Source organism: Micropterus salmoides, unplaced genomic scaffold (genome assembly GCF_014851395.1).
Source record: "Micropterus salmoides isolate LMB-PRFRI ecotype aquatic unplaced genomic scaffold, ASM1485139v1 Ms_hic_scaffold_10, whole genome shotgun sequence".
In the NCBI taxonomy this organism is placed as follows: domain Eukaryota; kingdom Metazoa; phylum Chordata; class Actinopteri; order Centrarchiformes; family Centrarchidae; genus Micropterus; species Micropterus salmoides.
In genome coordinates this window covers 6,969,347-6,986,787 of record NW_024040041.1, presented here as the reverse complement: position 1 = coordinate 6,986,787, position 17,441 = coordinate 6,969,347, and the positions used below count along the sequence as shown (strand labels likewise).

Below are 17,441 nucleotides of genomic sequence, written 5' to 3'. Positions count from 1 at the left end.
CGTTGGCACTCAGCCCTGCAACCATAGTAGCACGTAGTGGGGGCCCCCACTAGGGTGATGGGGGTTGGTGAAGAGAAGGGGAAAGAAGAAAGAAATGGATAAAGAGATGATACAGACAAAGATAAAAGTCTTGAGATCAAGAGTGATTAGGAAAAAAGTGTGAAAAGAAATTTCTCTCCTCCAATCCCATGAGGGTTAAGCAAGAGATTTGGAGAATTGAGAGATGAGAGGAGGAGAGTTAGGTGAGGAGGAAGGAGGGAATGAAAGAAGACAGGACAAACAGCAAGACGAGAGTCAAACTGGAAAAGGCCAGTAGAGTGAAGGAAGACAGAATGAGGGAGGCATATAGATCAGGAGGAAAGAGGATGCAGAGATGAAAGGATGGACAGGAGGGATGGATGTATGGGAGTGGCATGAATGAAAGAATGTGTTGAGCGGAAAGGTGAGAAGGGAGGAGAGGAGGATGGAGGAACGAGAGCGGAGAGGGATGAGAGAGAAAGAGTGGGATGAGAGAAACTGGTGAAAAGTGGTGAAGAGAATGACAGAAAATAGGGAAATCAGAGATGGAGGGATGATGAGATGAAAACAGACAAAGAAAAAAAGGTACTGAATGTATAATAGCCAGTGGGCCAGTAGGTCTGCTGTGCTAATCCGTATTGTCAGATTATAGTGTAATCCCATGGTTGAACACACACACACACACACACACACACACACACACACACACACACGGGAAAGGGCTAAAGTGTCTGACTGGACTCCGCTGTGCTGAATTGGAATAACTGTCGGTGATCCAGAAATTTCCTGGCCCGGCACTGTGTGCTTGTTGCCATGACGATGGCTCCAGGAAGAGGGAGAGAGAGACAGAAAAAGAGAGAGGAAAGAGTGAGAGCAGGAAAGTTAGGAAAGATAAGACAGGACGAGAGGGGGAGGGACGGAAAATAGGGAAAGAAAACTGAGACCGGGGCCACGGCGGGTTTGGCACCAATCACACATCCACACGCATACACACACACACACACACACACACATATACACACACACATATACAGTATATATATACGCACACACAAGCATGCAGAAACCCACATGTTCTGCATGTGTTGAACAGCTGCATACAACCAGCCCATGAGCCAGAACATACAAACAATGGCGCTCATTGGCTCAGGGACGCTACTATTTCTCCCCAATTGGCTGACACACTGCAAAACAACCGTCTGATTGGCCCGAGGTAACACACACCTACTGTAGCAAAGGGATCAAAGGAGGTGAGTTAACTGAACACGGATGTTGGTACGATACTATATAAACACACACATGCTGCACAAAGGAACTCGTGTCTACTCATGTTTCAGAAACTCCTGCTTTTACATTCATGCTAAATGTCCACACAGATTTTACGTAAGTAAGTAAGAAAAGTAAATACTTTTTCTGGATTTAAATCTCCTCTTTCTGCAGTCTGTGTTGAATTTACCCTGACTATGCATTGATCTTGGAGCTGCCACTCATTTCTTTGGACTTGACTCAGGTGACATCAACTGTGACCTTACAGTAACAAGACTACGAGTCCACAGCCATGGTAGCGCCTCAGTGAAGCCATAATAGCGCGGTGCTTTGTGCTACATGCTACATGCTAACGTCACCTAATTAGTTTATCATGCTGACGTTAGCATGTAGGTATTAGAATCAAAACACAGTTGAGGATGACGGGAATGATGGGAGAGCATGCAAACTCCACATGAAAAGGCCTGAGACGACCGTGGTTCGAACCCAGGTGTGAAGCCACAGTGCTACTGGGACACCATGCTACCCAGATTACCACTAACCGATAAACCGATTCAAACGTTCTCGAGATCTTTCACTCAGAACCACAAATGTAAAACTCATGGTGGAGGCAAGAGGAAAAGTCAGGGGATCACCAAAGGATTTATTCTCTGGAGACCATGAACATCTATATGTAATTTTGTCTTAATCCATCCAACAGTTGTTGAGATATTTCAGTCTGGACCCATGTGGTGGACCCACCAACCGTTAGATGCCATCCCTGGAGCCATGCCACTAGCAAGGCTAAACACACACACACACACACACAGTAGATGTTCATACATGCCTTTAGAGGGAGATGTAATGCATGTAAATACACGTGCATCCATACTATGCACAGAGCTATTTACAGTCTAACAAGCAATCACAACTTTTCTGGGACAGAGAGGAAGGACAGATGTTGTACCATCGTAGTGGTTCATCTAGATAAAAGGTGCACTGTTTTATTAGAGTCCCTTTTCACCCCACCTTCCCCTCTCTTTCCTCCTGTCTTTCCACTGAAAAAGTTAAAAAAACAAACAAACAATGCAAATAGAAAACATTACAAAAGAGAAGGGGGGCAGCTATTGCTTTGGTGGAATCTTCCAGAATCCCTTCTTTCCTGTTGTCAGCTCAGGCCGTCCAGATTCTGGCCCAGTTCGACATGACTAATCACCCTCACCGGCTCCCTGACAGCAACACACTGCCAGCCAGACTGATTCACTGGGCGGGCAGAGACAAACAGGGGGTGGGGGCAGGAGAAAGAAGGAAACAGAGATGAAGAGAGAAAAAAGATGAAGCTTGGGCAGTGCAGACGACAGACCCTCCAGGAATTTATGATCTGTGCAACCACGCTATGCAGATGTAACAAGTCCATGCAACACACATAACAAACACTTTTCAAGTAGCATTTTGGCATTTTTTTAATAAAATGACCCATCAGAATTCAGCACGGGGAGGAATAATATATTCATCTGGGTCTTTTCACTGTCTAAATAATGAGGATGTACTTTCATATTTATTCACACATTAAGGATGAATTGTAATAACTTTGGTTATCCATTAAATTTCCATCTAGCACCACCAGCAGATCAAAACTTTAATTTCTCCAATACTGTGGACAAAATAATGATATTTATTAGCCTCAGGTATACTTTCTGTTTAGTGCTAATACATAATAACACACTATGCTAGCAGCTCTGTCTTCTTTACTTAGTCTTTACTTAGGCACAGCGGTGCTTTGAGCCGATATTTCAATCTGGACCAAAGTGGGGGACACTGACATCCCTGGAGCCGGGCATCTAGCATGGCTAAAAGTAATGAGTCATTCTCTGTGGTGTATGTGAAATGCAGCAAAAAAAAAATCTTCCAAGGTATCGAGAGCAGAAAGCTAGATGGATAAACATGCCTACTTGCCTGGGAATAGGAAGAACTAAAAGGTTTACTGTGAGTTACTTTTGGGAACAAAAGAGACGAAACACACCAGCCGAAAACTATAAATCAGACAGACAGACAGACAGACAGATAGATAGATAGATAGATAGATAGATAGATAGATAGATAGATAGATAGATAGGGACTGTGGAAAACTACATGGACGCAGTGTGTGTGCGCGATGGATCACATGTCTCAGCACGAGGTCTACAGTGACTTAGCAGACAAACAGAGCTGTTTCAGTTTAAAGAGATGGACCTGTGACACACTAAAAACACCAAGGGCAAGGTTCACTCTGAATACAACTTTCCATTCTCTCTCCATCGTTTTATCTTCCTTCTTGTTAATTTGTTACTTTCGTTGTTTACTTTCCCTCTTTCTTTTTTTTCCACTAGGGAGGACGGAGACTTCACACACACTCAATATGCTCAAGATTTCCCAGCTGCTCTGAGGATTGGGTTCAGATGGTCTGAAAGCCTTCCAGTCACAAGTGCCCTGATCATCTCTAACCGTCAGTCTATACGCATATTTTAGAAGAGTTCAAGCTTCCTGGAAAATACATCATCCCCAGATATCTGCCTCCAAATCAGCAGGAGAGGCTTCCTCACAGCCAAAGAGACTACACGCACTGAAAGGCTGAAATATTTATGAGTTAGGTGAAGGGGAGTTACACAAAGGATGCTGATGTGCCTTCTAAGATCTGATCTGATAACACGACACAGTATACAGATGAAATGTTGAGTTAACACAAGTGGTGTTTGTCTGATCCCCCGGTTCAAATAATTCACAAAATAAAGTCACCGTCACATCATTTAATGTTTGTCAGAAAAGTGGACAAAAGGAGGCAAGAGCATTCTCTTCAACAATTGTGTATCCTTCAATAATGCAATCCTAGGTTTTGCAACCTTAAATAGACTAATATTTTACAAAGAAACATTAATGCCAGAATGTACGAGTATGAAAACATATAGAAACAAGTGCAACAAACAGCAGCACAAATAGGTTTAACTTTTCTGAGAGGTATTCAGGGTGTCACTAATTAACTTTTTTTTAACATTTCCTGGAAATTCGGTTCAAATGTATGCTATATTTGGATGGAAACCTGGGTCATAAAATGTCATAAATTAAATTCAAAATCACAATTTCCCATGACGGTTTAGTCCAAATCCCAAAGATACTAAGTTCATTGTCACCTATGATAAAGAAATGCAGCCATTTCTCACATTTTAGAAGCTGTAACCGGTAGATGTTTTGCACTTTTGCTTTAAAAATGACAATGAGTCAATAATCAAAACCTTTTCTGATAAATTTTCAATCTACTGATCGATTACGTGACTAATCTTTTCTCCTGCCTTACACATTCATTTCCCTTCTGAGTTGCTTCGAAGGCTTACATCCCTTCCAACTCCAATCCACAGCAACAAGGACGTGATCCCACACTGGCTTCCCACCCGAGAACACTGCCAACTTCAGTGGGCCACCTGTCAAAGGACTTGGTAGTGCCGGGCAAGTGCTTTTTTCTCTGAGCCAAGTCATTTTTCATTTTATTTGTATTTTTTTACCAGGAAAAACAGCCGAGCAATGAAAAACATCGAGCAGCTGTGTGTTTGATGTTTCCCGTTTTCTGTTAAATAAAGATAAAAATCAGTCTTCATATACAAGCAGTGAGCAATTATTTCTATAAAGTGTTTAGGCTAAAGCAATGTAAATTGAATGATAAAAGAGGAAAATATTATTACAGAAATCTATATCTACTGGGAATACCTGCATGAAGAGCTTAGAAATGTTTTAGGTAATTAGAGAAGATCTTCTGACAATATTGACTTCAACTAAGAAATTACCATCATCTGCATAGCTGCACAATATCATTGATGACAGTTCCTTTTTGTCACCCCAACAATGTGCTTTTACTCAAGACATTTTTGTACCCTTTTCAACCCCTGTGGAACTTCTCACTGGTCAACAGTTAAGCACTGGCCAGATTCTATTGTAATATGTGTTCATGTATGAATAATGAGGGCCATGGGAAAAAAGGTAATGAAATGTTTTGTCTGGATAATTTAAAATTACTTTTTTCAGTTAGACGTGTTTACTGTATAAAGAAAATGTGCCAGCAGCAGAGCAGCAACTACTATACACACACCTTGCACACACTTTGTTAATAAGATTCTTCAGTGCAAATGCAGGTTGAGGGAGTCCTACAATTACTATCAGTGCGTGAAGACATAGGTGCTCAGTTTCCTATTTTAAAAGGGACTGAAGGTTAATACGGGAGAGAATGATTTCACAGTGCTGACTTTTATGAGATGGAAAGCATCCAACCAGAGCAGACCGAGACAGACGGTGAGTTACAGTAAAAGACAAAAACAAAGGCAAAAGAATCATATCTGGGTCAAAATAGTGTTTAATGGCCTTCAATAAGTAGGTATTGTAAAAGCTGGATTTAAAAGAATTTTGCACATGCACATGAACTTTTGTTCAGAAACAAATACACAATCACATACACAAATAAGGCACAAACTGCATGTATCTGAGGTCAGGTACATTATAAGGAATCTTTTGCAAAACTGCAGATGTGTGGGCAGAGATCCAACACCAAACATCTGTTCATCCGCTGGATCACACATGTACAGCTATGTCACACACACACACACACACACACACTAGGCCAAACATCTGTCCTGCTGGCCAGTGCCTTCTGGTCTCTGATCACTGCCGCCTGTATGAGGATGCACACACATACACACATATATATATACACATAATATGAAACTCCCAGTAGTGCAGATATTTTGTTACACCAGATGGTTGTGTTACTGCATACAGTAGCATTAATGGGCAGCTACCGTTTTACAGAGGTCAAGCCAGAGAGGTGGGATCACGCGGCCCTTCTGTAGGATACTCATTTCACAAATCCGTCAGTTTTGGGGAAACAATATTTTTTAGGTTTTTTTTATTTTAAAAAACCAAAAACACAAGAGCAACAATGTAAGGAATGGAACCCTGTCCCATGCTGCCGGCTCCCCCAGATGTCAATTCGGCTCTGTATGTCTATGTGTCTCGTTGGAAAGTTTAACTGCTGGAAACAAGATGAACAAGAATGGCTGATAAGTCCATTATCAGTGTATGTATGAGATTTACACTTGTATAAGTTTCATCTTGGACCGTGATTTGCTTCCAAACTAATAGTACGTGCACATGTGTTCACTGAGATTTAAGGTGTGCACAGAGAAATGTTCGCCCTTCAGCAGATGTCAAACTCTGCACATACATCATTCTGCACAGTGAAGCTGAAACATCCAAGTGAAGTAACAATAAGCAAAACACGTCTTTGAGTGGAGGGGAAAAAATAAAAACCATTCTGTTAGAAAATATGAACAAGTGCCAAAGCCAAACATTGTTATGTTACATTGGAAAGAGTCTTATCTTACATTTCTCCTTTTAATTGGCTACTAGGACAAACTAACTGGCACACCATCTGAGAACAATGCTGTTTCGTTATTTCCAAGTCTTCTACGAGGATAATCAGCTGTTTTAATATGAGACAGCAAGAAACATTAAAAACTAAGCTGAAGACAGCCTTTTCAACTAAAGCAGCTAACAATAGCTTAATTAGCTAGCTAGCATCTGCTAGAAATGAAAAGCCTGTTTGTCTACCTCTGTATGAGAACAAGGACCCATTACTAAAATTACTTTATTTTCTTTATTTCAAGTGTCATTCTTTTAACATTATCACTGAAACCTGCCTGTGCTGTGTGAGAAAGGAAATCTTGACAGACGAAGCAACAAATGGTCAGTTAATAATTCACAGGTGAAACATGTAGATGCTAGGGATCAGTTTGGAAACACATTTTACTCTTTTTTGTTAGAAACAAAGCTCTAAAGCATATAACATACCAAGTTTAACTGGCCAAATACTCTCACACATATCAAAGACCTGAGGGTGTGTCAGTGTACGACACATTTCCCAAGCCATGAACCCAAACTGTGTTAGAGCCCTGTTTTTAGCGGCCACTCACATAGCAAGAGCACCAGCATTCATTCAGAAAGTCCCAGGGCGATGCTAAATGCGTTCACTGTGGGTGCAGGGCGGAACATTACTAAAAGGTTCCCATGTAGAGTACAGTAAAACCTTGTCCAGAGCACGTTAGTTTAAGAGTTGAGTCAGAAAAAAATGCATAATTTCCTGTCTTTATTAGCAGCATAAACATTAATTTGAAGCAATAAGAATATACTCAATGTTATGAATTCAGGGCGTGAATGGAAAAACCCTGCAAGGCAATGTAGAAGCACAATCGCACTCGGCAGCAGCTCTTCAGGAGACACACACACGCACGCACGCACGCACACACACACACACACACACACACACACACACACACACCTTTGCAAGCTAACACACACCTACACATGCATACAGCCACTGTCTTAGTTACATAATAATTCTCAAATGACATGGCTCAGCTGTCTGTTGTTTCCTTTTCTCTCCCATGTCTTTGAGATTCAGCCCTCGTGTCTGCTGTGGAGTTTGCTGAAATATTAAACTGTATGTGTGTGTGTGTGTGTGACTTTTGTCCCCGGTCTACAATTGTAACACACACTGATAATGTAAATTCCAACAGTCTGTACCTCTCTGTGCCAGTCCTATGATGGTGGGGGACCATTGTGTGTGTGTGTGTGTGTGTGTGTGTCCATAAGTACACCAGTACTGTAGTTGGTTAATGCCACCTCTATAATCGGTGCTTATTGAGCACGGGAGGTCTCACCCCGCTGCCCTTCTCATTTTGTGGGTGGTCTTCATATCCAGACTAAACCACTTACTCCACTTCCCCTCTCATCCTTTTAATCTGCACTGTAGCTACAATAGAATAGAATAGAATTGAATGCAGTAGATGTCCTGGTATTCACCATTTACTTTCATATCACACTTCATAATACATATAGCACTTTTCCTATTTCTGTTCCACCTTTGTGCAGCTCCTCTCTCCTTATTATCGTCACCTCCACCTCATTATCTGCATTTCTGTTCCTTTGCTTTCCTTTCTCTCTTTGGCTCTCACTCCCACTTCCTCATCTTACTGCTTTTCTGTCCTGTCCTTTCCTTTCCTGTCATGTCCCCTCCTTTCCTTCTTTCCCTCTTCTTCCCTTTTTTCCTTGTCACCACCTGTCCTGTCCTTTTCTTTCCTGTTCTCTTCTTTCCTTTGTTTCCTTTCCTTTCATATGCTTTTCTTTACTTTACTTTATTTTCTATTAATTTCCTTTCATTTCCTCTTCTTTTCATTTCATTTTCTTTACTTTCTATTCCTTTTCTTTCCTTTCCTTTCCTTTCTTTCCATTTTATGTGCTGTGCTATCCTTCCCCTTCCTTGCCTGCCCTTTCGTGTCCTGTCCTTTTGTTTCTTTATGTTTCCTTTCTTTTCGGTCCCTTTCTGCCTTGTCCTGTCCTTTCCCGTCCCTTCCCTTAGCTTATTTTACTGTCATATCATTCATATTCCTTTCCTTACCTTTGCTTTTATCGGCAGGCGTGCCCTTTCCTTTCCTTTCCCCTCCTTCCATCTCCTCACCTCTCCTGTGCTCTCCTATTCTCCCTGAACTTGCCACTGACCCATTAAACTGTGTGTGTTACAGCTTTGTGTGTGGATGTTATATTTGGTGCAGTGATTTGCGCAGATGAGTAACTGTGTGTGAGAGAGAGGAGTGGGCAATCGAAATAAAAGTGTGTTGGTAATGATGCTGATGCTATCCCTCTGTTTCATCGCCTTGTTATTTTATCAGTTTTCAACCTGTCGTCACCCCTCCACCATCTGTCCCACCTGCCCATCAAAAAAATCTTCCCCTCCTCTTCTGACTAAAATATATATATATATCCCTTTCCCTATTTCTTTGTTTTCTGCTCCTTTCATCAGTCCCTTTTCTGTAGCCCCCCCAATCACCATTCTGTTCTATAATTCAATCAAGGAGGCAGCCAGCAGAGAGGTGAGTGATGATATTTTGGAGCAAGCCAATCCTCTCAATATTATCATTTCTAATTCCGTTCTCAAGATAAAACTCAGAATCAATAATACTGTGTTTGCATATTTGCATATGCATCTTTCGGTGCACTTGAGTGGCTTGCCTCAAGACAGACTCCTCATTTTTTATAAATTAAGCATTTCATCAGTTTTCTCTGATGCAAAGCAAATGGAGATGTGGTATCTTTAATGTGGGTTTTCAAAAAACAATAAACAGAATTATTATGAACAAGAGTCAGTTTCTCTGCTTTGACAGATATTGGTGTCATTATGCGTAACACAGAAAACACAGGAATGAACCTCCACATTCTGCATATATTTCTAGGGCCCTCTGAGCTGATATGACAGCAAACACCTCAACACACATTTCTGTCATGTCTTTTACATCTCATCCCATCTGAAGGACCTAGTAGAGTAAAGATAACCCAACAGGAATTGGTGCGTTTTACTCCATACAGCGCTCTGCAGCGCTGACTTTACGTGATGCATGCTGGACTTAGCATAAGGCATGCCGGTTAGAAATTTTGTCCGACTGCAAAACGTCACTGTGTAACCTCACATTAAAACCTCGCAGGAGTGTCGCTCCAGCGACCGCAGTTTTATTCCCTGCCCCCGCAAAAGTCAGTTAAGTCATCTTGAACGCACCTTGTTTTGTGTTCACAGCTTGTTTCTGCTACCCCCAAGTGGCCAAAAAATCTGTTATTACAGGTTTAAAGATGCACTTCTTTGCATTTTACACAGGGTTCAGTTTACTCATCAGTACTATTCACACTGTGAAAACAAATTATCATCTGATAATTCTTCGATGTCTTCTGGGGCTCTGGAGGGAGCTTTCTAAACTTTGAGCAAATAACTTGAGTTGAGCTTGAGACTTCAAATATTTGACAGAAAACAAGATAGCTTGGTCTCTAATCCTTCGCCATTTGCTTTTTTGTTTGTTTTTTATGCAAGTCCCTTTACTTTATGAATGTGCAACGCTAAAGGATCAGAAATGCCACTAACCCACTGGATTTGGCTGTTAGGGGGCAGACATTTCAATAGGAAATAAAACAAGCTTGCTTAAACCACTTTGTGTTTTTTACATTTATCCATTTGGTTCTTAAGTTTCTGAATGCACACATAAACATGTAATCCCTTAATCGAAGCTAAAACATGAAAATGCTGCAGTAATACATGACTTTTTGTTTTATTTCAGCAATTTAGAACAGCTCACAGAAAGCTAACATCCTGGGCACTATGGCGAATACTTAAAAATAAGTGCACCAGCTCAAAAAAACAAGCTACTTCACACCAGATTCTCTCACTGAAGCATATAGTTGCAGACAGCACAGTTAACCAATATGAAGACTCTGGGTGACAGTATGTGAAGCTTCCTCTCTGCCTGCCTGCCTGCCTGCTCCTTTGTGAATGTGCACTGGTGTGGATGCAATCATCTGCTCTAGTCCTCTGCCAGCCTTGCACAGAAAGGGGGGGGGGGGGTTATCTAGAATGGTCTGTGAGCATTAACATCTCTCCTGGCTTCAAAGAAAGAAAAGGAAGGAGGCAGATAGCATTGTGTAGCGATGACAGCATGTGTCGGTCTCTCATGGCAGTAAACATTGTGCCAGAGGTTGAATGCTAATCATTTCACTGATGCAACAGACACACAGGCAAATGAAACCTTTAATGACACACAATAAACAACCATCAATACAGAGAGCACCACCTGCCTTGACACATAAACACTGAAACAGCCCGTTAACAAACACAGACCTCAGGTCACACTCAAGGTCTGCTCCATGTGTACGCAAACACACACACACACACACACACTCATGACCTCATCTAGTGCCATGTGCAGAAGGGACGTTGAGTGACAGCAAACTGATGATGACTCTCCAGATGGTGCCAGATGTGTCTGCATGTGTGTGTAGTTCTGTGAATGTGTGTGCTTCTGTGATGCAGGTGAATGTGTGCAGACTGTATGTCTGGCCTGAGAAGGAGTAAATGAGTTGCAGCAGGGCAGAGCCTCTGCCAGGCCCATTACACACACACATCAAAACCAATCTTACCTCTGTGCACCCACAATCCAGCCACACATGCACTCATTACCACCACAAAACACACACACATTTCGCTCCTAACTACACACACACACACACACACACACACACAGCTGTCCTGTGAGTTTTGTGTTTAATGCTAGATGACAAACAGGTCTGTGTTAACATCAGCCTAGCGTTACACTTCCCTGCTGTTTGTCTGGGACTCTCAGATGCACTCTGTCGTTATTGCCTGGCTGCTTCTACCTGACCTGTTTGTTTGTTTTCATGCTGAAAGAATGGCCCAAAGTCCGCCTCATGTAATATTGGCGTCCTGCAGACACTTTGCAGGCAGTTCCCCAAAAACACTCAGCTTTTCCAGAACGGAGAGAAACGTGGTTTATTTTGCTTTTCACGTCCACAAATGACATTTCACAAAGCATGTCAAACAGTTAGCACGAAGCGGTTTTGTGGCAGGGTTAGCTTTCAATTATACAAATGATAACGTTCACCGTTGAGCCGAGCTGGGATGGACCTTGATCCTGCGTTTAAACACCTTCAGTTAGACTAGACAGCCCTTCAAACCACGCATAAGTGTAATATTTCATAGTGACAATAATAACGAATGATAAAGTGTTTATTGAGGAGTTATGGCAGCCTGTGCCATCAGATGCCACTTGAGTGACTGATTGTCCAACATATCTGCCTGCATCCTTCTCGCCTGTGTACACAGAGAGTGGACAATGCAGCAGGAGTACCTGACAATGGAACACATCCTGCGATCAACACTGCTTTTGTCAGTCTCTTGTTATGTCAATTGTTTTACATTTTATTTCTTCAGTTAGCTGTTTAACTGTATTTTCTGCTAGTTTTTCTTTTAAAGAAAGCAGCTCGTAAAAAGGTAATTCCTCTGGAGATCAACCAGTGCTTAAAACCTCAACTTACTACACTCAAACAAAAATGTTGTTTTTTATCAGCTAAAAGGTATTCAAACGGCTTGAGTGGGGGGAGTTATACTGTAACTATATAGAGTTTAGTCCAGTGGTTTCAAACATAGAGGTCAGGGTCAGGGTCACAAGATAAATCTGAGAGGTTGTGAGGTGACTGATGGCCACACAACGTTGCATTTGAAAAGACTGGGCTTAACACAGCATTGTGTTTTATAAGCGCGTCATATGTTTTTACATAAAATCTTAAGCAACTAGAAATAAATGTAGTGTATATGTGTAGTAAAAAAACTGCAACATTGTTGAAGTATATGCAACAATTACTATTACAATGTATGGATTACAATAAACAGAGGGCACCTTCTTTGTGCCAATAAGCAGCATGTATAGGCAGGCTACAGCCTCATTCACCTGCAGAATCTGCTTTAAATTGCTTTAGTCGCCATGTCTTTGCAGTGCAATCCACTTGTAACTTGCACAAGTTGGTGCCCACCTGTGTGTGCTGCAAGCAACTGGCTATTACCGTGAAAAACTAGTTTGAGGGCTTGCCTGTCCTCTGTATTTTGTGTACTAAACACTAGTCTGAGAGGGGCTTCCAGCTGAAGAGCACTCTACTGTAGCTTAAAGGCTATTTTGTGATGTGCTCTTGTACATAATGTGGTCCACTTAGTTCAACAGACACTATTTTGGGTACTACCTGAATATGGCAGATCCTACAAACTCTTTATAGTCAAGGTATGTCTGTATTTTGCACAAGACAGGCTGCGGACTATATTCCTGTATATGTGCTCTGCTCCACTGTAGCCTGCAGACTTTGGTTCCGCGCCTGTCGGCATGCAGTGCACCCCGCTGATTCCTACAAACTGTTTTGAGGCCATGTGCTGTACTTTGCTGAGTCCTGCAGAGTAAGCTTTGCCATCTGTGGCATAGGAGCGTACAAGTTAGCTTAGTACAAAACAAGTCCAAATCAAAAGTATTGTCTTCCCTCATTATGTCAAATTCACTTGCCAGTTTCACCCAGATATGTATTAAAGCAAGCAATCAATAGCAGAGTCATAAAATGCATAAAATCTATTCTCTGCTACAGAGCTGAGATTGCTTTCAATCGTCTTCTGTGTTTTTTCTACCCTTACTCAAATTTTGGAAAAATGAAATCACAGAAAATGGATTAAAGATTTCAGCTAGACCAAGACACCAGAATTGAGCCTGCATGGAAACACTTAATGGATACATAAAGGTTTCAATTAAAAGCCCATAACAGCCCATAGTAGCTGACAACACTTGTGTGGGTGGCAGGTTCAGGGTTTATGTTGAAATATGCAATGTTTAAAATAAGAATGATGCTCTGATTTTGCTTTGTGATTAAAAGTCATCCCACGCAAGAAAGACGCAATTCTGGGCCTTTGTTTGTCATCAACGGCGGCTCCTTTTTATTAAAATGAGGCCCACCTGCTGCTTGGAGCCTTCCCAGGGTCAGCACCAGGTCAGATGCTACAAACCTGCCTGACTTGAACTGTTTAGCAATTAGATGGTGAGGTGAGTCAATCACATGGGATGCTTTTTAAAAGAATTGCATATGAAAACTGAATTACTGTGTTAAAGCTTAAACATTTGAACATTTGTCTGCAGAAACTGGAATCCATGCAGTTGTGCCCCTATAGCATCCGTCCCTATCTGTTGATAATTGTATTTATCAGTAGAAGTATCCATATGGCAGCTAGCAGCCGCTACAGAATAATCTATCTGCAGCTCTCTCTGGCTTCGCCCTGCATTGCCCACACATTAGAGTGGGCTGGGGAAGTGAAACATTGTTGGATGGTGAAGTGCTACATTGCCTGCAGAAAATAAATAATTAGATAGATAGTCATACATACCAGTAGAAGGGGAATAGAATAGAAGTCCACTTTTACTCCTCACTTTACACACACACACACACACAAGGTTTAACCACTCATGTATCCGAATGCTGAATCTGTTATGCCCCTGTGTTGTGTTTATCACTGAAGATGATGTTGGACCTTAACCATCACAAGGCTACTAGTATCATCTCACACTACTGAGACAGGGTCACACACATCCCTCCTCCAAAAACACAACTCTTTCCCTCCCTATATCTCTCCCACTCCCACCTCCTCCCGCTCTCTCTCCCTCTCTCTCTCTCTCTCTCTCTCTCTGCTGCAGTGCACTCAGACAGGGGTCTCAAGATGGGCTGTCAGTCTCCAATCACACCAATAATCTTCATTGATACACCCTGGTGCATACAATCCCTCCCCTCTCTTTCTCTCTCTCTCTCTCTCTCTCTCTCTCTTCATCTCTCCATTTTCCTCTCTGGATCATACACATACCTACACACATACATGTAGGCTACACACATAGACAACATCATTATCATCAGTAAGACCAAATAGTAGCAAACAGCCAGCGATGGTACGCCAGAAATAGCCTTCAATAGAGTCAATAAAGTGCCACAGCTGTGTCACTATCTTTTATGTAGCGCGTGCAATAGAAAATAATAAAATAAAACTGAATAGAGTGTCCTTACTTGCTTTCCCTGGCCGGGGCCTTTGCAGCAGCTTCTGCACGGTGAGCAGGTCCTCGGTCTTCACCGCCTGCAGCAGTTCCTGGTCCTTCCCCATCTTCCGCTCTGAGCCGCTCTACTCCCGCAGCATCCTCCGAAACAGCGGCGCTTCAGCCCAGCCTCACCACGCGGAGGGTGCGTCCACCGAACAGCCTCCCTCCTTCCCCCCTGGTCCCCGACTAGATGAGACCCCCTACAGCTCTGGCATATGATGGGGTGAGACAGGCAGAAAGAGAGAGTGGGATGGAGGGATGCTCTCGGGTCCCCCCCCCCCCGCTAAGTGCAGCGCCACTGGACTGGGGCCACTGGGCCGATCTAGATTCCAGCGCTGGCGTCGCGTGCGTGATAATTTGACGGTGGAGCTGAATGGTCTCGTTTCCACGGTTTGCTCGCGCTCCTCATCTGTGATAGCGGCTCGGGGCTGATCTGTCTCCCTTGCAGCTGCGCTCCGCAGCAACGATTAACCGAGCGGGAGGCAGCGATCCTCGCTGAAGGAGACGTCAAACGCACTGATGTAGCCTCGCGGGTTCACTCGTAGACACTGTATGTGATTGTGCGTTTAAAAATCGGTGCACGCGGTGTCCGTTTCTCCTGAGGTGGTGCCGCTCTCGTGCTCTGCGTCGTAAAAACAATCCAGGGCTGCTGCTGCTGCTGCTGCTGCAGCCATCACTCCGCGTGCACCCGAGCTCTGTATTTGGCAATGATTTTCTCCGCGTGGGGGCAGGGGTAGCCTACTGAGGGGGGCACGCACACGCACCCGCGCGCTCTACAGCTGGCCCAGCTCGCACAGCTAAATGGCTCGCGCTGCAACTTGGGGGCGGACCAGGAGCGCGGTGCTCTCCCGCCTCCTTTTTCATCTCTCCCTGGCTCTGTTTATATGTCCCTCTCTCTTTGCTTTATAGAGAAGCTGCAGAGATTTATTCAGTGCCAAGGAAGGCACAGACAAAGCGAATAAATAATGTGTTCTTCTTTGAGGCTCGATGGCCTGTGGTTTATAGGCTGGATTAGCTGCACTTACATCATAGCTTTAACCCCAAGTGATGTCAGCGTACAGTGAATGGCATGTAAGTGATTTAAGTGTTTCATACAAACGCTTGGTCCTATATCACATTTTATAAAGACACACCTACCACTGTCTAAAAGGTAAATGTAACTAGGAATTCTACTTCCCCTGAAAGAGCTGACCCCCTCCCCTTATTTCCTATGGCACTGCTCATAGCAGCAACAGGCTAATAGGTTACTAGGCCTGTATCATATCACACAAGCCATAAATCTGAGTAGCTAAGAGGAAAACAATATGAGTCTACAGCCATGTGGCTCAATGAGGACGTAGGCTTACATACTCAGAATTACAATTTTAACATGCTGATATGATCTAAGTTTAGCATGCTAGCTTGCATAGACTAAAAAACTACAGTCGGCTATTGTATGATTCTGATGCTACATGAAAGGGGATCACAGTTATGACAATTCATTCCTATTCTGAATGTGTGTGCCAAATTTCATGCCAACATTAACTCATTTCTCAAAAACCCCAAGGTCAGCTTCATGGTGGTGCTAAATATCATTATTAGGATATGTCCATGGATACTTTAACAAGTTGTCATGGCATTACATCCAAAAGTTGTTCAGATATTTCAGTCTGGACCAAAGTGGTGGGACAAAAAATCATTAGGCTACCATCCCTAAATCCAGTGTCTTTTAGTGGAGCTGTTTAAAAAGACGGCTAGTCATAGCCTACACTGTTTATTTACAGTTGGTTTAAATTATTTGGTGATCTCTTCACCCTAAATTGTCTATGACCAAATAGGGCCTGTAATAGGCAGAACTGACACCATTCCCATCAGCCTTTCACTCCCATGAAAGGACTTTGCTTGACTATGCAACAATATTTAGTGGCATAGAAGTGGATCTTAGACTTAGATCTGCCTGTACAGTCTCACATTGAGTTCCTGTACATAATGCTGTTGTTAAATGGCTAATTGGAAAAACATTTCCCCACGAAGAAAAAACTCTTCCATCGGGTATTCCACCAAAAAGGAATCAGTGTGTTAAAGTAAATCGCAGTAAGTGTGCAGTTCAGTTGCTAATTTCTGAAAGATTTTGTAACCTTATCATTTTTGTTTGTTTTTCTTTTGGCCCTGTCCACACCAGCGAGTCCAAGAATACCTGAACGACAGAATAGGGCGATTGCCAATAAGGTCCAAAACAACATGACCAGTGGAAAGTAGGCAAGAAAACCACTTAAGTTTAGGCAACAAAGCAGATAAGTGTATTTTCCAAAATATCAAACTTTTCCTTTAAATTTCCATAAATATAAATACACTAAGTTTTTATATTTGGAACATTTTTGCCTTTTCAAGAATTTAGTCACTCCACAACCCTGTATAGCTGCATACACAGTGAATGTACATATGCTGTGGTCACAAAGACAACTGGAGAGTGAAGAGCAGATATGAGTGAATTTGACCCTGTCTTCTAATTGCAACATCTAACTTCTTCGCCTTCTTTCTCTGTCCAACCTCCTCCAGATTTTTAACTCCACTCTCCTCTCCATTGTGTGTGTGTGCGTGTGTGGGCAGTGTGCAGTGCTTGGATGCTGCTCTCTGCCTCCTCCACATATCCAGTGAGTTATGTAAGAACACTGA

At 42.6% G+C, this 17,441-nt stretch overlaps 1 protein-coding gene across 5 annotated transcripts in view; it reads right to left on the bottom strand.

Moving 5' to 3' along the window:
* caskin1 (CASK interacting protein 1) overlaps window positions 1–15,583 on the bottom strand; it is a 120,374-nt gene extending 104,791 nt beyond the window's left edge. For 4 of the 5 annotated variants that reach the window (XM_038693009.1, XM_038693025.1, XM_038693017.1 and 1 more), the window contains exon 1: window positions 14,758–14,851. In XM_038693009.1, coding sequence (XP_038548937.1) covers window positions 14,758–14,851 — 94 coding nt within the window. Of the gene's footprint in view, window positions 1–14,757 lie in introns of all 5 variants that reach the window. The other variant, XM_038693003.1, reaches the window with a different exon arrangement.
* Window positions 15,584–17,441: the final 1,858 nt, after the last annotated feature.